The sequence below is a fragment of the Tachysurus fulvidraco genome, chromosome 13 (genome assembly GCF_022655615.1).
Source record: "Tachysurus fulvidraco isolate hzauxx_2018 chromosome 13, HZAU_PFXX_2.0, whole genome shotgun sequence".
In the NCBI taxonomy this organism is placed as follows: Eukaryota; Metazoa; Chordata; class Actinopteri; order Siluriformes; family Bagridae; genus Tachysurus; species Tachysurus fulvidraco.
Genome location: NC_062530.1, coordinates 15,679,357 through 15,697,325, shown reverse-complemented (window position 1 = coordinate 15,697,325; position 17,969 = coordinate 15,679,357). Strand labels below are relative to the sequence as shown.

General features: G+C 40.3%; 1 protein-coding gene across 1 annotated transcript in view; it reads right to left on the bottom strand.

Annotated features, from left to right (window-relative positions):
• The window catches only part of igf1ra (insulin-like growth factor 1a receptor), a 96,549-nt gene that overhangs the window by 6,690 nt on the left and 71,890 nt on the right, over positions 1-17,969 (bottom strand). The window contains exons 4-21 of the mRNA XM_047822250.1: positions 17,277-17,580; positions 16,704-16,840; positions 16,309-16,453; positions 14,817-15,025; positions 14,530-14,656; positions 13,948-14,180; positions 13,456-13,623; positions 12,042-12,249; positions 7,573-7,853; positions 7,098-7,240; positions 6,830-6,995; positions 6,526-6,628; positions 6,365-6,435; positions 5,739-5,968; positions 5,379-5,486; positions 4,234-4,396; positions 3,936-4,065; positions 2,309-2,443 (exon numbers count right to left, since the gene is read on the bottom strand). Coding sequence (XP_047678206.1) covers positions 2,309-2,443; positions 3,936-4,065; positions 4,234-4,396; positions 5,379-5,486; positions 5,739-5,968; positions 6,365-6,435; positions 6,526-6,628; positions 6,830-6,995; positions 7,098-7,240; positions 7,573-7,853; positions 12,042-12,249; positions 13,456-13,623; positions 13,948-14,180; positions 14,530-14,656; positions 14,817-15,025; positions 16,309-16,453; positions 16,704-16,840; positions 17,277-17,580 — 3,061 coding nt within the window. The remainder of the gene's footprint in view (positions 1-2,308; positions 2,444-3,935; positions 4,066-4,233; positions 4,397-5,378; positions 5,487-5,738; positions 5,969-6,364; positions 6,436-6,525; positions 6,629-6,829; positions 6,996-7,097; positions 7,241-7,572; positions 7,854-12,041; positions 12,250-13,455; positions 13,624-13,947; positions 14,181-14,529; positions 14,657-14,816; positions 15,026-16,308; positions 16,454-16,703; positions 16,841-17,276; positions 17,581-17,969) is intronic.

The following is a 17,969-nucleotide window of genomic DNA, read 5'->3' as shown; positions in this document are numbered from 1 at the left end:
CTGGAGCCAGTCTTGCAGTTGTTTCTAGTCCAGTCTGCCCTTTTGCTTGGACATACACAAATCTATAGGTCAATGGATTGATCAATCCAATAAATGGAGGCCAATAAATACAGCGAGGAGACAGTAAACTCTCACTGCCATATTCACTCAACAGAAGTAACCAGTCATTAAAGATTCAAGTATAAATGTAATATTGTAATTGTTCTTAAAGCAAAAAGTAACAATAACACAACAATTTTACCATTTGGTAGGTTTTAAGTCATGCAATTCATATGTGACCTCAAAGAACAAGAATTCAATATTTGAGAAATGTCATAAATTCTGCTATGATTTCCTCATAAGGCAAAGATTAAATGTTTACTGATACCTCCACACCTGCTATGACTGAATATGATTTATTAATAGCCCCTTACTGATATCAATAACTTTATTCAGATTCTAATTTAAGCCTACTGTTAATTACAAAACAAGCAAATCAAATAATGTTTTTTTGTAAGCTAACAATATTACTATAATTGTAATTATCGATAATAATTTGAATTGGTTTATAGATATTTTATAAATATACAAAATATGGTGTCCTATTTATTAAATAAATGTATGCTTAATTTTAATGACTAATAAGTGATTTATGTTTGTCACTAAGATTCAGTTTAAATTGTTGTTTTTGAAACTGATGCATTGAACCAAATTGTCTAATTTTCATAAAATATTGACCAGTGTGGCAAACGGAAAAACGGTCATATTAGCTTTTGATGAATTCTAAAATAAAAATGGGTGAACAGAAAATAAACTGCTGCTAAGCCATGAACTTAAAGACCAGGGTCAAACATATGAACACAACACTGTGAGCTATGGGGATATTCATGGGAAAATCTAGCAAAAATATAGAGCTTCATTGTGGCATTAGTGCATGTTCCATTCTTTCTGCACACATGCTAAAAGAAACAGGCCTCCATGGATGGGCTGCCATGGAAACCAAAGGTTTGAATCTGAAAAAACAGCAGCCATGCTCTGTAAAGTGAAGCCAGCATTAGAGAGAACGAGGAGAAAAGAGAACATGTGAACGAAGAGAAAGACCTCATGCCGAGTTGCTGACATCAGGTTACAAAAGGGGAAATGTGCACTGACACACACACACACACACACACACACACACACACACACACACACACACACAAACACACGGTAGATGGTCCCACTGAGCGGCAATGAGTGGTGATAATTGTCTGGATATGTGAATCCCATCTGGAGTGGGCAGGTCATCCTAATCTGGCTGGTGAAATGGTTGGCATTCTCACCCATGAGGCATGGCATCCCTTCTATGGGCTTCATCTTACTCTGCACAAGGAGCATCCCAACACTCTGAACTCGAGCAGGTCCTTTTAAGCTGTGACGTGAATCCTCAGATTTTCCCATACATACACACTTGCTGACGTAAGAGCTGCATTCTCGTGACTGAATCCATAAACAGATCATGAGCCAAGTCTGGAGGACATGCCAGAGCTGAGCTAATGGCTTTAGATTCTGGTTAGGTTTCTTCCTAAAATGCTAATATGGTCAGTAAAGAAAAGACTATTGTTTACTGTTGCAGCCACATGCATAACAATGGCTGAAGACTGAATACTAAATGCTGAACACCAAATACCAAGCACTAGTATATATTATAAATGTATTAATTTCTTCCTGTAACACTGCATAAAATTCTATTCAGTTTAATTTTATTTTATTTTATTGGACTGTCACAAAGCAGGAATGGATTTTTTTTTTCAAATGAATTTAAATTAAAGATGATATGAGGAAGAACCCTTGAGAGGAACCATAAGGGAACCCATCCTCATCTTGGTGACAATCAGATTTATCTGATATTTTTAACTGAACCTGAATTATTAGAAAATGAGAAGCATGACAGCTTGTGATTTAAATGAAAACTTTTGATGTTAAATCATTGGGTAATCTTATGATTAACAAACTATTCATTTGTTTGTGTCTTCACACTATCACTATGCACAACTGATAGAAAAACACCATGACTGAACAAAATTACATACATGTTTATCACAGATCACAATTTTTGCATACACTCTGGGTGAGAATTTGTTTAAAAAAAATAAAGGTCACTCTTTTTTAAGGATAAATCTATGATTGTGTAATATTAAAGTGTCTTTTCTACTGCAGTAATATTCAAAATGCCAGATAAACAGCTAATATGAACAACTGCCAGATATCTATTACAGTTCAACTATTTGCAAAGGTTATGTTTTGTTTCATTTTATAAGGACAGTGCTCGATGGAGCAGGATACTCACAGCATATCTGGGCAGTTATCCGGTTTGTCCAGCAGGCCTCCTTCCATGACGAATCGCAGTACCTGCTCATTGGACATGCCCTGGTAAGGCTGCTCGGCAAGGGTGGCTATCTCCCACAACACCACCCCAAATGACCTAAAGATAGCAAAGAATGAAAGAGAGAGAAAGAGGAAAATATATATATATATATATATATATATATATATATATATATATATATATATATATATATATATATATATAGAGAGAGAGAGAGAGAGAGAGAGAGAGAGAGGGAGAGAGAGAGAGAGAGAGAGAGAGAGAGAGAGAGAGAGAGAGAGAGAGAGAGAGAGAGAGAGAGAGAGAGAGAGAGAGCACAATTAGATGTTGCACCCTCCAGCTTTTAAGTGCAGGGCTGGTGAATCTTGCAGCAATCTGTTCCTTACTTACATAACCTGATTCACTTTGACGGCATGAAAACAAGGCCAGTGGAGTATAATGCTGAACATGAATTGCACTTGCAAGAAAAAACACTAAATTCATATGCTAGCCTTTAAGGTAAAAGTTTAGCAGGACCTGGGTTGGTCCTCTGAGCCATTTTTGATCTAATACCTGGAAAAAATAGGTTTCATGCGCTAGTTCTATATAAACACAACTAACTCTGTAGCACCCATTTCCCATAATGGATACTATTTTTATTTCTGTGCTGAATTGGCCAAGTGCTCTTTGAAAATGCAAATACATCTATATGTTCTCAAGCAGCAGGAAAGACAGCGCAGCAGCAGGGAAGAACAAGATCACGTACACAAATAGCTCTCTCACAGTTCTCTCTATTGCTAGTCATTATTCATTAACTCTCCGTGGACACATTTTCCGCACTGGCCCAGGATCTGAGGCACAGCTCCGGTTCTCTTAAAGTGAGCCGGTTGTAACAGTGAATTTTATCTAATAGGCTGCAACGGATGTGTGTTGAAAAGCAAAACCACAGCAAAGCAAGAACGGTTTTAGGGAGGAAGGGAAAAAAGGCAAAGAACAAATGGAGACACCTAAGGGTGAGGTTTATATGTGCATTTATCCAGAGGACTTTAAAAGCAGCCCATCCGGCACAAAGACAGGGCAGTGGGTTTGGTGCTTTCAACCATGATCCCATCATTAGTGCACATCTGGAGGATGTTAAGAGTGCAATATGGCACCAAGCTGGTGCAGTACACATAACTGGGAAACTACACAAAAGCAATGGTCAGAGTTCTCCATTTGGCTACAGTAATGCTGAGCTAACACAATCAAGCAATGAGACACAAAGTCTGACAAATGCAATATCTTGAGCAAGTTTTTATAGGCTGGGTTTGGACTAATGGTTGGTGATGTAAGTAGTGTTAGAAAAAAACAATGCATAAAAATATTAGAACCTCAAAGAACCAGGCAGTTACAAAATTGAAACTGTTGAGGAATTTGTGTGCTCTTATTTTTATTGAAAAATATGAGTAAAGAGGGATGTGTCATTTAGTTTAGTTTAGTTTAGTTTAGTTTAGTCTGTTAATTCCTTCTACTGGCACATACACAAAGTTGCACGAACACATACACACACATGCACACTCCAACGGAACCAGTATCGACTGAGTGTGTGTATACACAAATGTGCTCATACCAGACATCAGAGTTTGTGGTGAAGACGCCATCTTTCAGAGACTCGGGGGACATCCAGCGGACGGGCAGGAGTCCTTTGCCTCCTTTCCGATAGTAATCCGTCTCATAAATGTCCCGTGTCATGCCAAAATCTAAATAAAAGAAGAAAATGCTTGTGATGAATGAGAGTGTATAATATGGTGCTTCAGATCTTTTCAGCACTGTTGCATCAAAGTCCAAGTAAGATTTATGAGGCTCTTCCTGAATGTTCTAAATTTTTGCTGCTGAATGGTTCTGGAGTGTGTGTAAGCATTAATCACCTCCAATTTTGACAGTGAAGTCTTCGGCCACCATGCAGTTCCTGGCGGCCAGGTCTCGGTGGACAAACTTGTTTGCATTGAGGTATGCCATGCCGTCGGAAATCTCGCCAGCCATCTGAATCATCTTCTTCAGCGGTGGGAGAGATTGGCTACATGAACCCTGCTGCACAGCCAGAGGAAAGAACAGAGTGTTAACGTAGTGTTAAAAAGATTAATACTACCTTTCTTTTTTCTCTTTCTCATTGTTACTCCCCAGGATGCCTTTGTTTCTGCACCACAGGGGAAGATACCATAAAGTACAAAAAAAAAGAGGATAGGTGGCAGAGATGGAGACACAAAAGATCTGTCTTTGAGACCTGGCCAGACATATCTGATGAAGTGTAAGAGGATTCAGGTTAATACTGCTTATAGTAATAGACTCAAGAGCAGTCTGGGCAGAAAATTAGGCATGTAATGAACAAACAAACAATTTTCTGATTAATACAGCAGTATAGTACAGTGTACTGCAAGTCTGTTTGTTTCATTAAGTGAAAATGTGTTGATAAATATGATATGGCCAAAAGTTTTTGGACAAGTGACCAATCACACCTATATGCACGTTTTAGACATTCCACTACAGGTTACTAATCTCCACTCTTCACGGAAGGCTTTCCACCAGATGTTGGTGCGTGTCTGTGTGAATCTGCGTTCATTCAGCCAAAAGAGCTGATGTTGGATGAGAAGGCCTGGAGTGCAGTTGGTGTTCCAGTTCATCCCAAATATATTCTGTAGTGGTGAGTTCAGGGCTCTGCACAGGACACAAGTTCTTTCCACTCCAACTTTGGCAAACCTTGTGTTCATGAAGCTTGTGTTGTACATAGGGGCTTTAGCAATGCTGAAACAGGGTTAGGCCTCTAGGTCCCAGTGAAAGAAATCTTACAGCTACAGCATATGTCATTGTAGCTGTAGCTGTAAGATTTCCTTCACTGGGACCTACTGTAGAGGCCTAACCCTGTTCCATTGTATGTAAAAGATTGTAAGAACATTTTGGGGAAGTCTCACGTATATTCGGGTGTCCACATACTTTTGGCCATACAGTTTATCTAGACGAACTAACAAGTGTGATAAGTGCAATAAGAGTAAAGAGTGCTAGTTGGCTCTAATACCTGTTTTGAGCGTAGGGAGCGCAGGTAACTCTTCAGGTCACCTCGTGTCATGAGCTCCATGATCACCAGAGTGGGCTGGCCTTGTGAAACTACTCCCAGCAATCGTACCTTAAACAATCACAGAACAGGATCATAATTTATCACACACACACACACACACACACACACACACACACACACACACACACACACACACACACACACACACACACACACATACACACACACACCAGTGGCTATTCTCTTTCCTCATATCTGGTGTGTTAAATTCATTCCTCTGGGATGGAGTAACTCATGTCCTATAATGAAATTGCTCTTCTATCAACTAAAGTCAAGATGCATCTTGGAACAGCTTCTTACCACATGATGACAGTTGAATTCCTTCATGACAGAGGCTTCATTGAGGAATTCAATGCGTTCACGCATGCTTGCCGATTCATTAACTGTCTTGATGGCCACCCTGGTCTCAGGTTCATCCTTGACCACACCTTTGGCAATGCCCTCATACACCATGCCAAAAGAGCCCTGGCCCAGCTCCCGACACAGAGTGATCTTCTCACGAGCCACCTCCCACTCATCGGGCACATACACTGGGCATAGATGAAGAAAGTTTTAAAACATTTCTACATCTACTGTACATTCCCTCACACCATACTGTATTACTGTACTGGATTAAACGGAAGGGCATTTTCTTGCTTTTTGCTTTGTCTGTGTCATAGTGAAACATAGTGATTTCAGACTTCATATATTTAAATAGAAATAATGTTGAAGGGTATGCAGGAATGCTTGTAAATTTTGATTATGAAAAATGTATGCATGTAAAGAAATGACAAATCAATTAAGCACAGAAAAACCGAAGCTCTACGGTTAAATATATAACGAATGAATAATTATTCTATCCTGCCTAAACACAAAATGGCAATTCAGTTGTTCTATATACTACATATACTACAATATCAACTGTGTGCAGTTAAAGCAGTACTTACTTTCTGCTGCACTGAAGTACTCTGGGTTTACAGAGGCATAGAGAACTCCATTCCCCAATCTATCACTGTTCCTGTGAAAGGGTGTAACAGGACATCCACATTAAATCAACATTACATTAACATCGTCGCAGTGTTCCAGGTAGTAAAAATAAATGCCTCACCTCTTTTTTTTGACAAGGAAGAAGGTGCTAATGACAGTGACAAATAAGATCAGCACTCCTATGGGGAGTGTAATGGCTAGGTAGACCATACTGTCATAGGCTTCTGTGGAAATAAATAAAACAACGATTAAAACTTTTGCACTGAGATGAGACTAAATAAACCAATGAATAACCCAAAAACAGACATACTAATTTATACCAATACCTACATTAACAATACTAATATTGTGCAATTTATCAAAAAGCTATACCAAAGATAAACATGAATTCTATAAGCTAAACAGAGTGTGAAGAAGTGCCTTACGCTTGGATTGAGGGACATAGAAGGACACCGAGTCAGTCCATGATCCATTTCCTGCTAGCGAGGTGGCCCTCACACGGACTGAGTAGTTGCCAAACCCCAGGTTGGTTAGCCGGGTTCCTCCGAGCTCACGGTACTGTTGCCGCGACACACACTCATGCTTCTCAGGCTGAATAGACATGCACACACACAAACACATTTGTTTTCGGTCTGTGCTCATATTCTGAGTGGTATTTAGGTGTTTTATGAGGCAAAATATTTAAATACTCACCTCTGACCCCAGGCGGAACTTGAGTTCATACATGAGGATGAGACCACTAGGTTGTGGAGGCTCAGGCCATTTCAACAGAACCATCCCCTCTGTCTTCTCATCCATCTCATGGGTTACCGGGCCAGGAATGTTGTCAGATTTTTCTAGATGAGCAAAGACTGCTGATCAATAGGAGCCGACTCACATAGGCAAGAGGTAATGAACATTGATCCAAGTCCTAAGATATTAATTTTAAGGTAAACAACCTAGCCTATTACTCCTAGCCAATGCAGAATAGACTGTCAATGAAGCTTTATTAATGATGAGCACAATAATCACCACTATTGACAGCTTGGAATAAGTGCATTATCATTATTAGCTTTGGAATAACAGAACATGTGGTTTTAAACTTTAAGTCTGCTTTGAAGCCCCTGACCTATATCCTCAAGGCCCACACTGTGATCTGGAGTGATGCAAAGAGACTGAATAACCCCACCTGCAGGTTTGGTCCTGGAAAAAACAAAGGCAGCAGCACTGCATCGCTGAACTTCATGATTGCATGCGTGGATGTCTATACGGTAGACAGTAAATGGTTGCAGGTTGAAGATCTCCATGAACTCTATCTGAGATGTGGTTTCTGAGAATGGATACACTCGCTCTACAAGCTCGGGTTCTGTCATGTTGCCATCCGACGCGGTCATGTTCTGACCCAAGCTTCGTGCTAATGTATCATTAGCAACCCCAAATAGTTCCCGGCGACGTCTACTGTTGTGAGGTCTGAGTGAGAGAAGAGAAGAGAAGAGAAGAGAAGAGAAGAGAAGAGAAGAGAAGAGAAGAGAAGAGAAGAGAAAAGGTGTTAAAGAATAAACCCAATTGGCCAGTAATTTCTAGTGGATACAATCCTGACTATTCCATCAAAACACCTGGAATCCTGAATATTCACCATCCAACCCCTAATACATTCGTCTATATCTTCCACCTATAGACAATATGTCCACTGCTAGAGCCAAATATTATGGAGTTAAAACATTTAACCTTTAGAATAATAGGGTTGTTCGTAGTCAGAATGTGGCTTATAAAGTACATACTTTTGTTGGTACAAAAGTAAAAAACAGCATAACTGGCATTGCACCTATAACGCAAACATATGCAATATACCACAAAGCCACAGCTTGAAATGAAATGACCGCATTTACTATCTCTCCTCAAAGTAAGGAGTGCCTGTGTGTATGCAAGGTGAGGATGATGAAGCTGAAGACCACCTGCCACTCTATGTTACATGCATGCAACACCAAAGACTGCGGTTTACCAGCTGCTAATTGAGCCACTGCCACTTCACAGATGAAGCTAAAGCGCAGCAGCCATGGCCTTACCTAGCGCCATCTTTGGTTGACATGTACCGATTCGCTCGCTCAGGATCTCTGCAAAGAATTAATAATCAGACCCTATGATGGGATTGAACTCAAAGATAGGAAGACAAGATGGATGCGACTTGGGTAATGGGGAGTTTGTAAGATTGACAGGTTAAAGTGGGAAACAGACAAAAACTATGATCATGGAGGACACACAAACATGGGAGACAATCCGAAGCACAAATGCTCAACCATAGTTTTCAAGATCAATTTTCAGAGGTAAAAAAAAGAAATAGTAAATGATCAGGGCTTCTATTTGAAACAATTAATTAAACACCTGATGTGTGAAGATACCTTCAGCCTGTGAAGAGATAAAGTGATCAAAGTCCATGTACAGTACATATACACTATATGCATGGACAACCTGACCAACACATCCCAACTTCCCCAGACTGCTGCTAGAGGAGTAGTAGATCAGTGGTTAAGGTGTTAAGACTCCTCATGCCTTAACCCTCAACTGCTCATGTGAAATGTAAGCTGCTCTTGATAAGGGTGTCTGCCATAAGTGACATAAATGTAAATGCTGCCACAAAATTGGAAGAACACAATTATTTAGCATTGATTGATACACCATAGCATTGAGTTTTTCCTTTGCTAGAACTAATGGCCCCAAACCTGCTCCAGAATGAGAAAGTGAGTTACAATGAAAACAATGATTTGCCAAAGTTGGTGTGGAAAATCCCAAGTGGTCTGAAAAGCGATGTGACCTCAACCCCACTGAACACGTGAGAGATGTGAGTCAGGCCTCTGCGAATCAGACCTGCTCACCCGCCATCAGTGCCTGACCTCACCAATGCTCTTGTGGCTGAATGAGCACAAATCCCCACAGCCATGCTCCAAAATGTGGTGGAAAACTTTCCCAGAAGAGAAGAGGAGGCATTCAGCAAGCATGCATATATATGGCTTAGATGGTCAGGTCTACATATTGTTTTGGCCATATACTAAATGTGTGGGTGTGTTTAAATCTGCATTCTCCAGTTCTCCAAATTTGAATGGATAATTTTTGGGTATGTTTGAATAGCCCTTAACATCATAATTAACGAATCATGAACAATTTTGATCTATTTACATTTATTCTGTTAAACAAATAAATGTAAAAAGATCAAAATTTTTCATGATTCGTTAATTATGATGTTAAGGTCTATTCATATAAACCCAAGAATATGCAACAAAATTAGCTAAAAGATTATTTCTAAATAAAGTAGGAGGGACACGGACACAAACGAAACCAAATACTTTTGGCTTGAGATGCTGACAGGCAAAGACACCTGACAAAGTGTGCTGAGAATGTGAGAATGACTCATCCAGACACACACATCCATTCCAGACCCTGAGGCAGACATCACACCTGCAAACCTCAGGAATGCTTCAACAGCTACAACACAAAGCATCCTTTGATAACACAACTTCTTGCTCTAAGGACGTAGAAATGAGGATGAAGTCTGCACAGATACAGTGCTTGGGGAAGAGGTTATCAATAATGCATTTCCCTTCCCATCCCACCCTCTGTGTGTAACAGCGAATGCAGATACGTCACATTTGTGATTTGGGTGAATATGTAGGCTTCCAACTGGCTTAGAGCCCGGACAGCTGATCTATGGCCATGAGGGAGAGAGGGGACTAAAAGGGCAAACTTTCTTCTGCTGTGCCCTCTGTCTCTCTCTCTCTTTCGCTTCTCTGTCCACAGACTCGCTCAGTAGGGATCTTCCCGCAAAATTCATTAACATTCCACATGAATGCGCTGTACAGACGGTCACTCCAAATTAAACAAGCGCACAATAAAAGATTGTGTGGGGCAATGAGGGAGGTGGAGAAAAGAGATGTGAGAAAGACATCATCATCCATGCTCTTCTTGACCAGTGCCATCCATCTCTACCTTAAATCCTTAACATCCATTCAGTCTCTGCTTTTTCATGAATTCTAAAATAAAAATCCATAAGCTTGAACAACAGGTGAAGACGTTTGGTTTGCACGTTCACACACACACACACACACACACACACATACACACACACACACACACACACACACACACACACACACACACACACACACACGCACGCACGGGCACACACGCACACACACACACACACACACACAGTTGTTTGGCTGTGTCTATGGCGTTCTCTTCCACCATTAATGCTCAGAAACCACATTATCCTGGTCAGTGTCTCGCTGGATACGAAGCTACACCAATGTCATCTCAGAAACACAAGGAAATTATTACATTATATTATGATTGTAATTGTTTCAAATCCTTGCTCTAAAATGCAAGGGTTTTAGGATTATTCCTGTACCATTTTGCAAGCAGGACTGCTAATCTATGCTCCTTCTGCCACTAAATCTTCCTAAAAAGATTTACTATTTTATAAGTCATGTAATCAGTCATTTTCAGGGCCCCAATAACTAACTCACAAGGTATAATATTTATTTCCCACTGCTTTAAACTGAATTCTTTAAGAATGTTTTACAGACAGAATGCCATAACTGTAATTTTTAATGCAAACACATTAATATGCTCCAAAAAGCAAGAGTTTGACAATTTTCCAGCGATGCCAATCAACCTACCATGCATGTCTTTGGACTGAGGGAGGAAACCAGAGGAAACCCCCGAGGCACGGGGAGAACATGCAAACTCCACACACACAAGGCGGAGGTGGGAATTGAACCCCCAACCCTGGAGGTGTGAGGCAAACGTGCTAACCACTAAGCCACCATGCCCCCTCACAAAGTAAATAATGATAGCAAAATTATTTCTACTCACTAAGATGCCTCAAGTGCTTGTTTACAACATAAGCAGCTAAATGTATTATCCTCAACTATTAAAATTCTGTTTAAGGTAAAAGGTCAAAATATCTCTTACTGAAAGCCAACAGTGTCCTGACTCATTTTATATCAGATTTGCAGTGATAAAATTGTTCATTTGTTTATAATAATTGAAAATAAGTCGCTAAATTGTTTTTATGTCTGACGGCCAATAATATTGCGGTTTTTAAGAATTGAAAGCTTTTTTTTTCATACGTATGCCTATGTAGCTTTTCCTCTGATATTTAGAAGAATGCATTGTGACTAGCAAATAAACAGACACTACAGTGCAGATGTCCTCTTGAATTCTGGCCAACAAATGGGCATTAAGGAACCTCATTCTGTGTGAGGCCTTATTGACCGAACCTTAATCTTTTGTTCCAAATGAGTCTCTTAAAGCCTTTTCATGTGCAGCATCCACAGCTGGCAGGCTAATAACAAACCACACCTCGGAGCAACAGTGCACCTCCTGAGCGAGCTTGTGTTAGAAATGAGTGAAATGGTGAAATCTGATCTGGGATCAGGATGCAGGCATAATTTGTAAATGCTCACTCTAGACAGCAACACAATGCCAGCAACAAATCAACAAGGTGTGCGTGCCTCAGAAATATTCTACTTTTTGTTTGGTGCAATTAAGTCATACAGCCCTAAATACTGACCGTTGTTCTGCATTTTTTCCAGAAAAAAACATTCCACAGATTTTCCTGAGTCAGTTTCAACACGAGTGGGTTGGTAAAGATTACTGTACCTGGGTGTGAATACAGAATTATGAAGGAAGTTCTCAAATGCTTTGCTGAAGGTACGCTCTTCTGCCTCTGCCTTTTTGTCTTCATCTGTCTTGGGACACTTGCAGCACTGGCCTTTCTCACCACCAGCCATGTCTGACTTAGTGGGCTGAGAGTCCTCTTCCACTTCTGACAGGGCTGTGGCTGAAATGCGGATTGGGATCTTCAGTTCTGTGGGCAAATGCAGTTGCTATTATGTTAGTACACTTGGCGTGTGAAGAGCAAAATATGGAGGACAGTCTGTAATTATATACCTACAAACTGCGCATAGAAGGAAGTGCAGGTAAGACAGAATTACCAAATAAATTGGCCACAGGGTCAAGAAAACCAAAACATCCAGTGAACAGCAGTTCTGCATTAAGAAATGCCTTGGAGTTCTGATGACAGAGGTCTGAGGAGAATGGCCAGATTGGTTTAAACTTACAGGAAGTCTGAGGCATCTCAAATATGGTAACTATAAAATATGGTGAGCAAAAAAAGCATCTCAGAACATACAGTTACAGTGTACAGCACACCTAACCCTGAAGAATGCAGTACGAGTTATCTTTGGAACAAACTCATCCATCAAAAAAGAATTTTCTCTGATCTTCTGTGCTTACAGTATATAGGTCTGTTGTTCCTGACAGTGTCCTTCCAATTAGTGTTTAACTGAGACACAATCTGAGAACACATTTGTTTAGTCTAGCTTTCTGTGAATAGCTTTTCTTAGGTGAAGGAACAGATCTTGAAGGTTCATGGGCGTAGGGTTTTTGGTGAACTGGGATGTTTGGATGCTGTTGCCTTACCACTCTTGCATCTCCTTCAGGTTTTCTGTGGAGTAGTGGGATGCTTTATGTCCCAGGAAGCCCTCATGTCCCCACCTTTTGGCTCTCTCTTTTGGTTATGCTGTCATAGCTAGTCTTGCCGGAGTCATCCTGACCCTCTACCCCTGGTTCGAGTCTCTGGAATAGAGCTGCATGACAGAATCTAAGACTGTGGATAGAGTCACTTGGAGACGCATATTTGAACTACTGTTGCGTTGGTCGGCTTTGTGCTCGGGTCTTCATCAGCAAACATTGGAAGATTTCAGCATGAAGGAATAAGTGTTAAGTCTATAATGAACTCAGAAATTGCTCATTCACCTCAAAGCTCTATGTTTAATGCTCTTTGTGCATGCTGAGATGCTTTTCTGCTCTTCATGTCTGTAAAGAGTGATTATTTAAGTTACTGTATCCTTCTTGGTAGCTTTAAATCAATCTTCTGATCTCTCTCATCAACAGGGTGTTTCCACCCATGGAACTGTCTATATTTTTGGAGGGCTTATTTTTTACACAGAATGGTGCAAGAATGGTGCAAGAACCCTTGTCTTGTTCTCTAAAATGAAAGGAGTGCCTTTACCTTTAGAGCAGTAATTGTGCTGGTAGAGCTCACGGTCCTCAGGCTGCTGTTGCCAGCGGAGCAGGTAGAAGGTGGCATTTCCATTTGGGGAAATGGGAGGAGACCACTTCACCACGAGAGACGAAGATGTATTTGCATATGAACGGGCATCCCTTGGCATCGAGGGCTCTGTGAAGTGACCATATAATGAAAATTTCCCTTTTCAATAATTTCTATAAGATTGGTCTAATGGCAACAGCAGGACATGTAAGCTTATAAACAAGCAAATCAGAGAATCTGATGTTCTGCTGTTTAGTGTTTGATGAACGTCTGCTTTATTAAGTAAGCAGTTTTTACTGCAAGCAATACTGATGCCTTGCTGATCCAATTAAATTAGCAAGACTTAATTTTTTTCCAGTAAATGAAAATTCCACTTGACAGTAAATCACATATATTTACAGTATGTGACAACATTTTCCATGGTTCCAGTTTGAACAGTAGTCGGTTACCTACCGGAAGCTTTGGTACGGATGTAGACCACATTGCTTTTAGCCCCAACAGTATGTTTATCCTCCACCACCAGAGTGATGGCTTTAACAAAAATGGCATACTGAGTCCAGGGCTTTAACGGGTAAAGCAAAACTCCTGGATCCAATGATTTCTCCTGAGGGAGGTCCACGTCTACCATGGTCCAACTGGACCCACAGCCATCCTGTCCATCAAACTCTGTAATGTTCTGAAATGGTCTGTGTCACAGAAATAGATCACCAGAAGCGTTTTAATGATTTGATTCAATTTGCAAACACGTGTTTCTAGGATTTCTACAGGATAGGCTATGTCTTATTAGATCTTGCAAAGCTAAGCTGCTTTCTGCTTTATGAAACCACATTTTTAAAAAAAAAAATCGGTTCCTCTGGGAGCAGTTTTCATTTGTCCTAACAGCAGATTGGATCATTATGGCACAGGAGACACATCTTTGATTTGCTAAACAGGACCAGATTTTAAAATGTTCCTTATTTTATTTTAGGAGTTGAGTTTGGTCCCAGAATTTTCAGAGTAATACAGATATGAACATAGGCCAACAGAAACACTCACGCTTCCTTGTAGTAGACTATGAAGCTGATGAGATCTCGGTAGTCTGGCGGTCGGTAGCGTTCCCAGGTAAGTTTTATTCGATTGCTCTGGGTATTGTTGGTCTTGAATTTTATTATATGACTTTCACCTTAGGGAAAAGGACACAAAAGAGATTTATATGAAAGATTTTTGACTTGGCAGTGTTCACTGGCAGATGCCTCAAGCAATTGCAACTGCAGTCTTGCTGAATTAATACAACAGAACAGGTGTCATAAGTCTAGCTTGAATAAAAAAAAAAAGCTACTCACAACTAGCTCGTTCCCCATTGTTGCGAACATCATCTTGCTCCATTTTCTCCAGGACACTCGTCTTCTCCCACATCTTGTGAATCTCGGACATGCAGAGTTTAGGATTGGAGCGGAAGAAAAGTTTACCTGCTCTGATGGTCAGGTTGTGCTGGCTCCAGTCCCACAAATACTGCAGGTGCTGGTTATCCAGCGCTGAGAATGCATACATACTATATGACACAAAGAATAACAAGAGGAAGGGTTAGAAAAGTGCCCAAATTTTATACTCTCAGAACAAAAACTCTGTAAGTTTTGCACCTGTAGTGTGTATCATTTACCTAGAAATGCATGTAGTGTACCTTCAATATTTCAGTCTACAAACTACTTTCTATATCTACGTTCAAAGTAGTACATCTTCAATATAGCTATATACAGTAAACTTAGCATACAGTACATGCCATATTGTAGGTACACATTTGCTGCCTGAAACCCATGTGTTGCTAGGTGCAAAGTTTCAGGCCCCCTACACATCCTTTAAAGTGCAGAGGTCACCGCTGACAGCACAGTTGTGACATTGACTTGGTAATGATATGGTAAAACACTGTGAACACTTACTACCCACTCTATAGGACAGTCATACCAAAGCACCACTCCCTGCCACTGCTGTGAAAAGAATGCACCACCATGAAAATATCAGGCATAAGGTATATGTGCTTTGAAGCCACTAAAGCCCCAGCAAGTATGTGCAAATATTATATTTCATCCTTACACACAGTTGATGTGGAAGTAATCTGTATTTTGGGTATGTTTAGTTCAACAGAACATCTAAGGAATGTGAGGAATGCAAGACACACACATATAAGCCCCCCTAGCAGAAGAAACCTGAGAACAAAGAAAGGCTTTCTCACGACCTCTTTCACCTTCTTCCCCTAAACGTCTTAGACATTTTACCTGAAGCAAAAGTACTGTATAAAAACAGCATGTGACATCATGCTAAAGCCCATATGTAGTCCCTACATGTTAAAGTGCATACAGAATATATTGACTTACATGCTCTCAGCAGATTTTCTTTAAAAATACCTTAAAACTGCATTAATGTATTACATGGATAGAACTTTCTGCAAAATATTACACAGAAGCCAATATTTTTTTTTTTAGCAACCTAAAATATCCAACACAAAAAAATTTAGGCTTCAACAAATGCATTATTTTGAGCATGGCTAAACATTTGCATTTGTTTCATGCTGGGTCAATGGATCATTGAATGCATTGATCAGCAGGATGCTAAGTTAGAATTAGGCAAGGAAAATGGTTAAGCATAAGGTATAAAAATGTTTTTTTTTTCCCTTTCCAGCATCAACCCACGTGGACTATATGACTCCACTTACAGCAAAAAAAAAATAATAATAATAAAAATATGCAAATTGTATGCAATCATTAAGAGATGGTCACATAAGTTATGAAAGCTGCTATTTGGTGTTGTGTACAAACGAAAAGAAGAAAGGAGTCTTACTTTTCTAAAAGCTCCTCTCCGTTAATGTAGCGCAGACTCTTTAAGAACGATAGAGAGCCCAGGGCGTGAGAGTGTTTGATCCGCACATAACCTGTCACTGTTTGGATCAAGCCCATAAAACTCTCCAGCTCTGAAGCAATGTTGTCTAAAGAAAAATAAAGAAAAAAGATGTGAAAAGACATGTTGCTATAATGGACAGTACTAATGCAGGAATAATGAGACAATGAGCTCATGAGCTGCATAATAGCTTATTGTACATGTGATATATCAGTAAATATGCACATAAGTTTCATTTGCTTTCAACAGAGTACACAACAAAGTAAGATAATATGATATAAAAGCCATGAAATAGCTAGTGTGGCACAGGGAGTTTTCACTTCTTCCTAAATACTTACTGCCTCGACGGATATTGATGTGCAGGTTGCCTCTGATAACAGTGCAGCCCTGGAGGGACTGGGCGGCGTCCACCGAGTCGATGGTTTTAGTTTCACAGACCTTATCACAGAGGCCGTCACATGCGTTACAATACATACTGTGTGAGGAGTGTGAGAGACAGACAGAGAGAATAATGTCAAGGACACGCAGCTACACTTTGAGCTGACAAATAGCAGGAAACCACAACAGGAGTCATAAACACAAATTTTAGCTTCTTCATCCAGGTTATAAAAGAAAAAAGGTCAAAAGCTTGTCTTTGGTCACTGTTTCACTAAACTTCACCACACTTTCTGCAAGTCCTCGTTTACTTGAAAGTCCGCTGGCTCCAACCATCAATGTCAAAATATGTAATCTTATTCCTTAGTAATTCTAATACTTGTTACTCTGTATATTATTTATTAACAAAGAAAGTCGAACAAACTTAAATTTGTTAAAGGTCCATTGGAGGCGACATTAGGCCACCTAATAACTATAAAGTCTGTTTTCAGAAGTAAATCTAAACAAAGAGACATGTTAAAGGAGGCAACACAGACCTTTGGCTCTCATTGCGCATGAAGCCGGGTGGGCAATCAGGCATGCACTCTCCATCGTGGATGACAAAGTCCACTTCGCTGGGCAAATGAACCTGGGCGCAAACCTCCTTGGTGATGCAGCGCCAGCCCTCAAAACGATAGGTGCCAGGAGGACAGTCTGGCACACAGCGGCCCTCATGGGAATAATGCTGGCAGGCTGCACACGCCATGTCATTACCGGCTTCCGTACAGCTCCCCAGGCACTGTGGGTGGCAGCACTCGCCCGAATCCATGCAGGCTTGACCCTCACATTTTGGTGGGCATGCTGGAAAATACACATACACACAGACACAGACACAGACACAGACACACACACACACACACACACACACACACACACACACACACACACACACACACACACACACACACACACACACACACACACACACACACACACACAATAGATTAAAAACAGTAAGGTCATAATAAAAAAAAATACTGCTTCCTTATTCCAGGCTTTTAATTCATATTACAATACCGCTGGAGTTCTTTATTTCCCTAAAGGCGAAGACAGTTCAATAAGTACTTATTATATTATATTATATCTCTACTCTATATCACAATAATGCAGAGACCTTGCACCAAGACCCCAATTATGCTCATAGCTTAAGACATGCGTTTGTGTTTTGCTTCCTGGATTTTGGAAAGCAG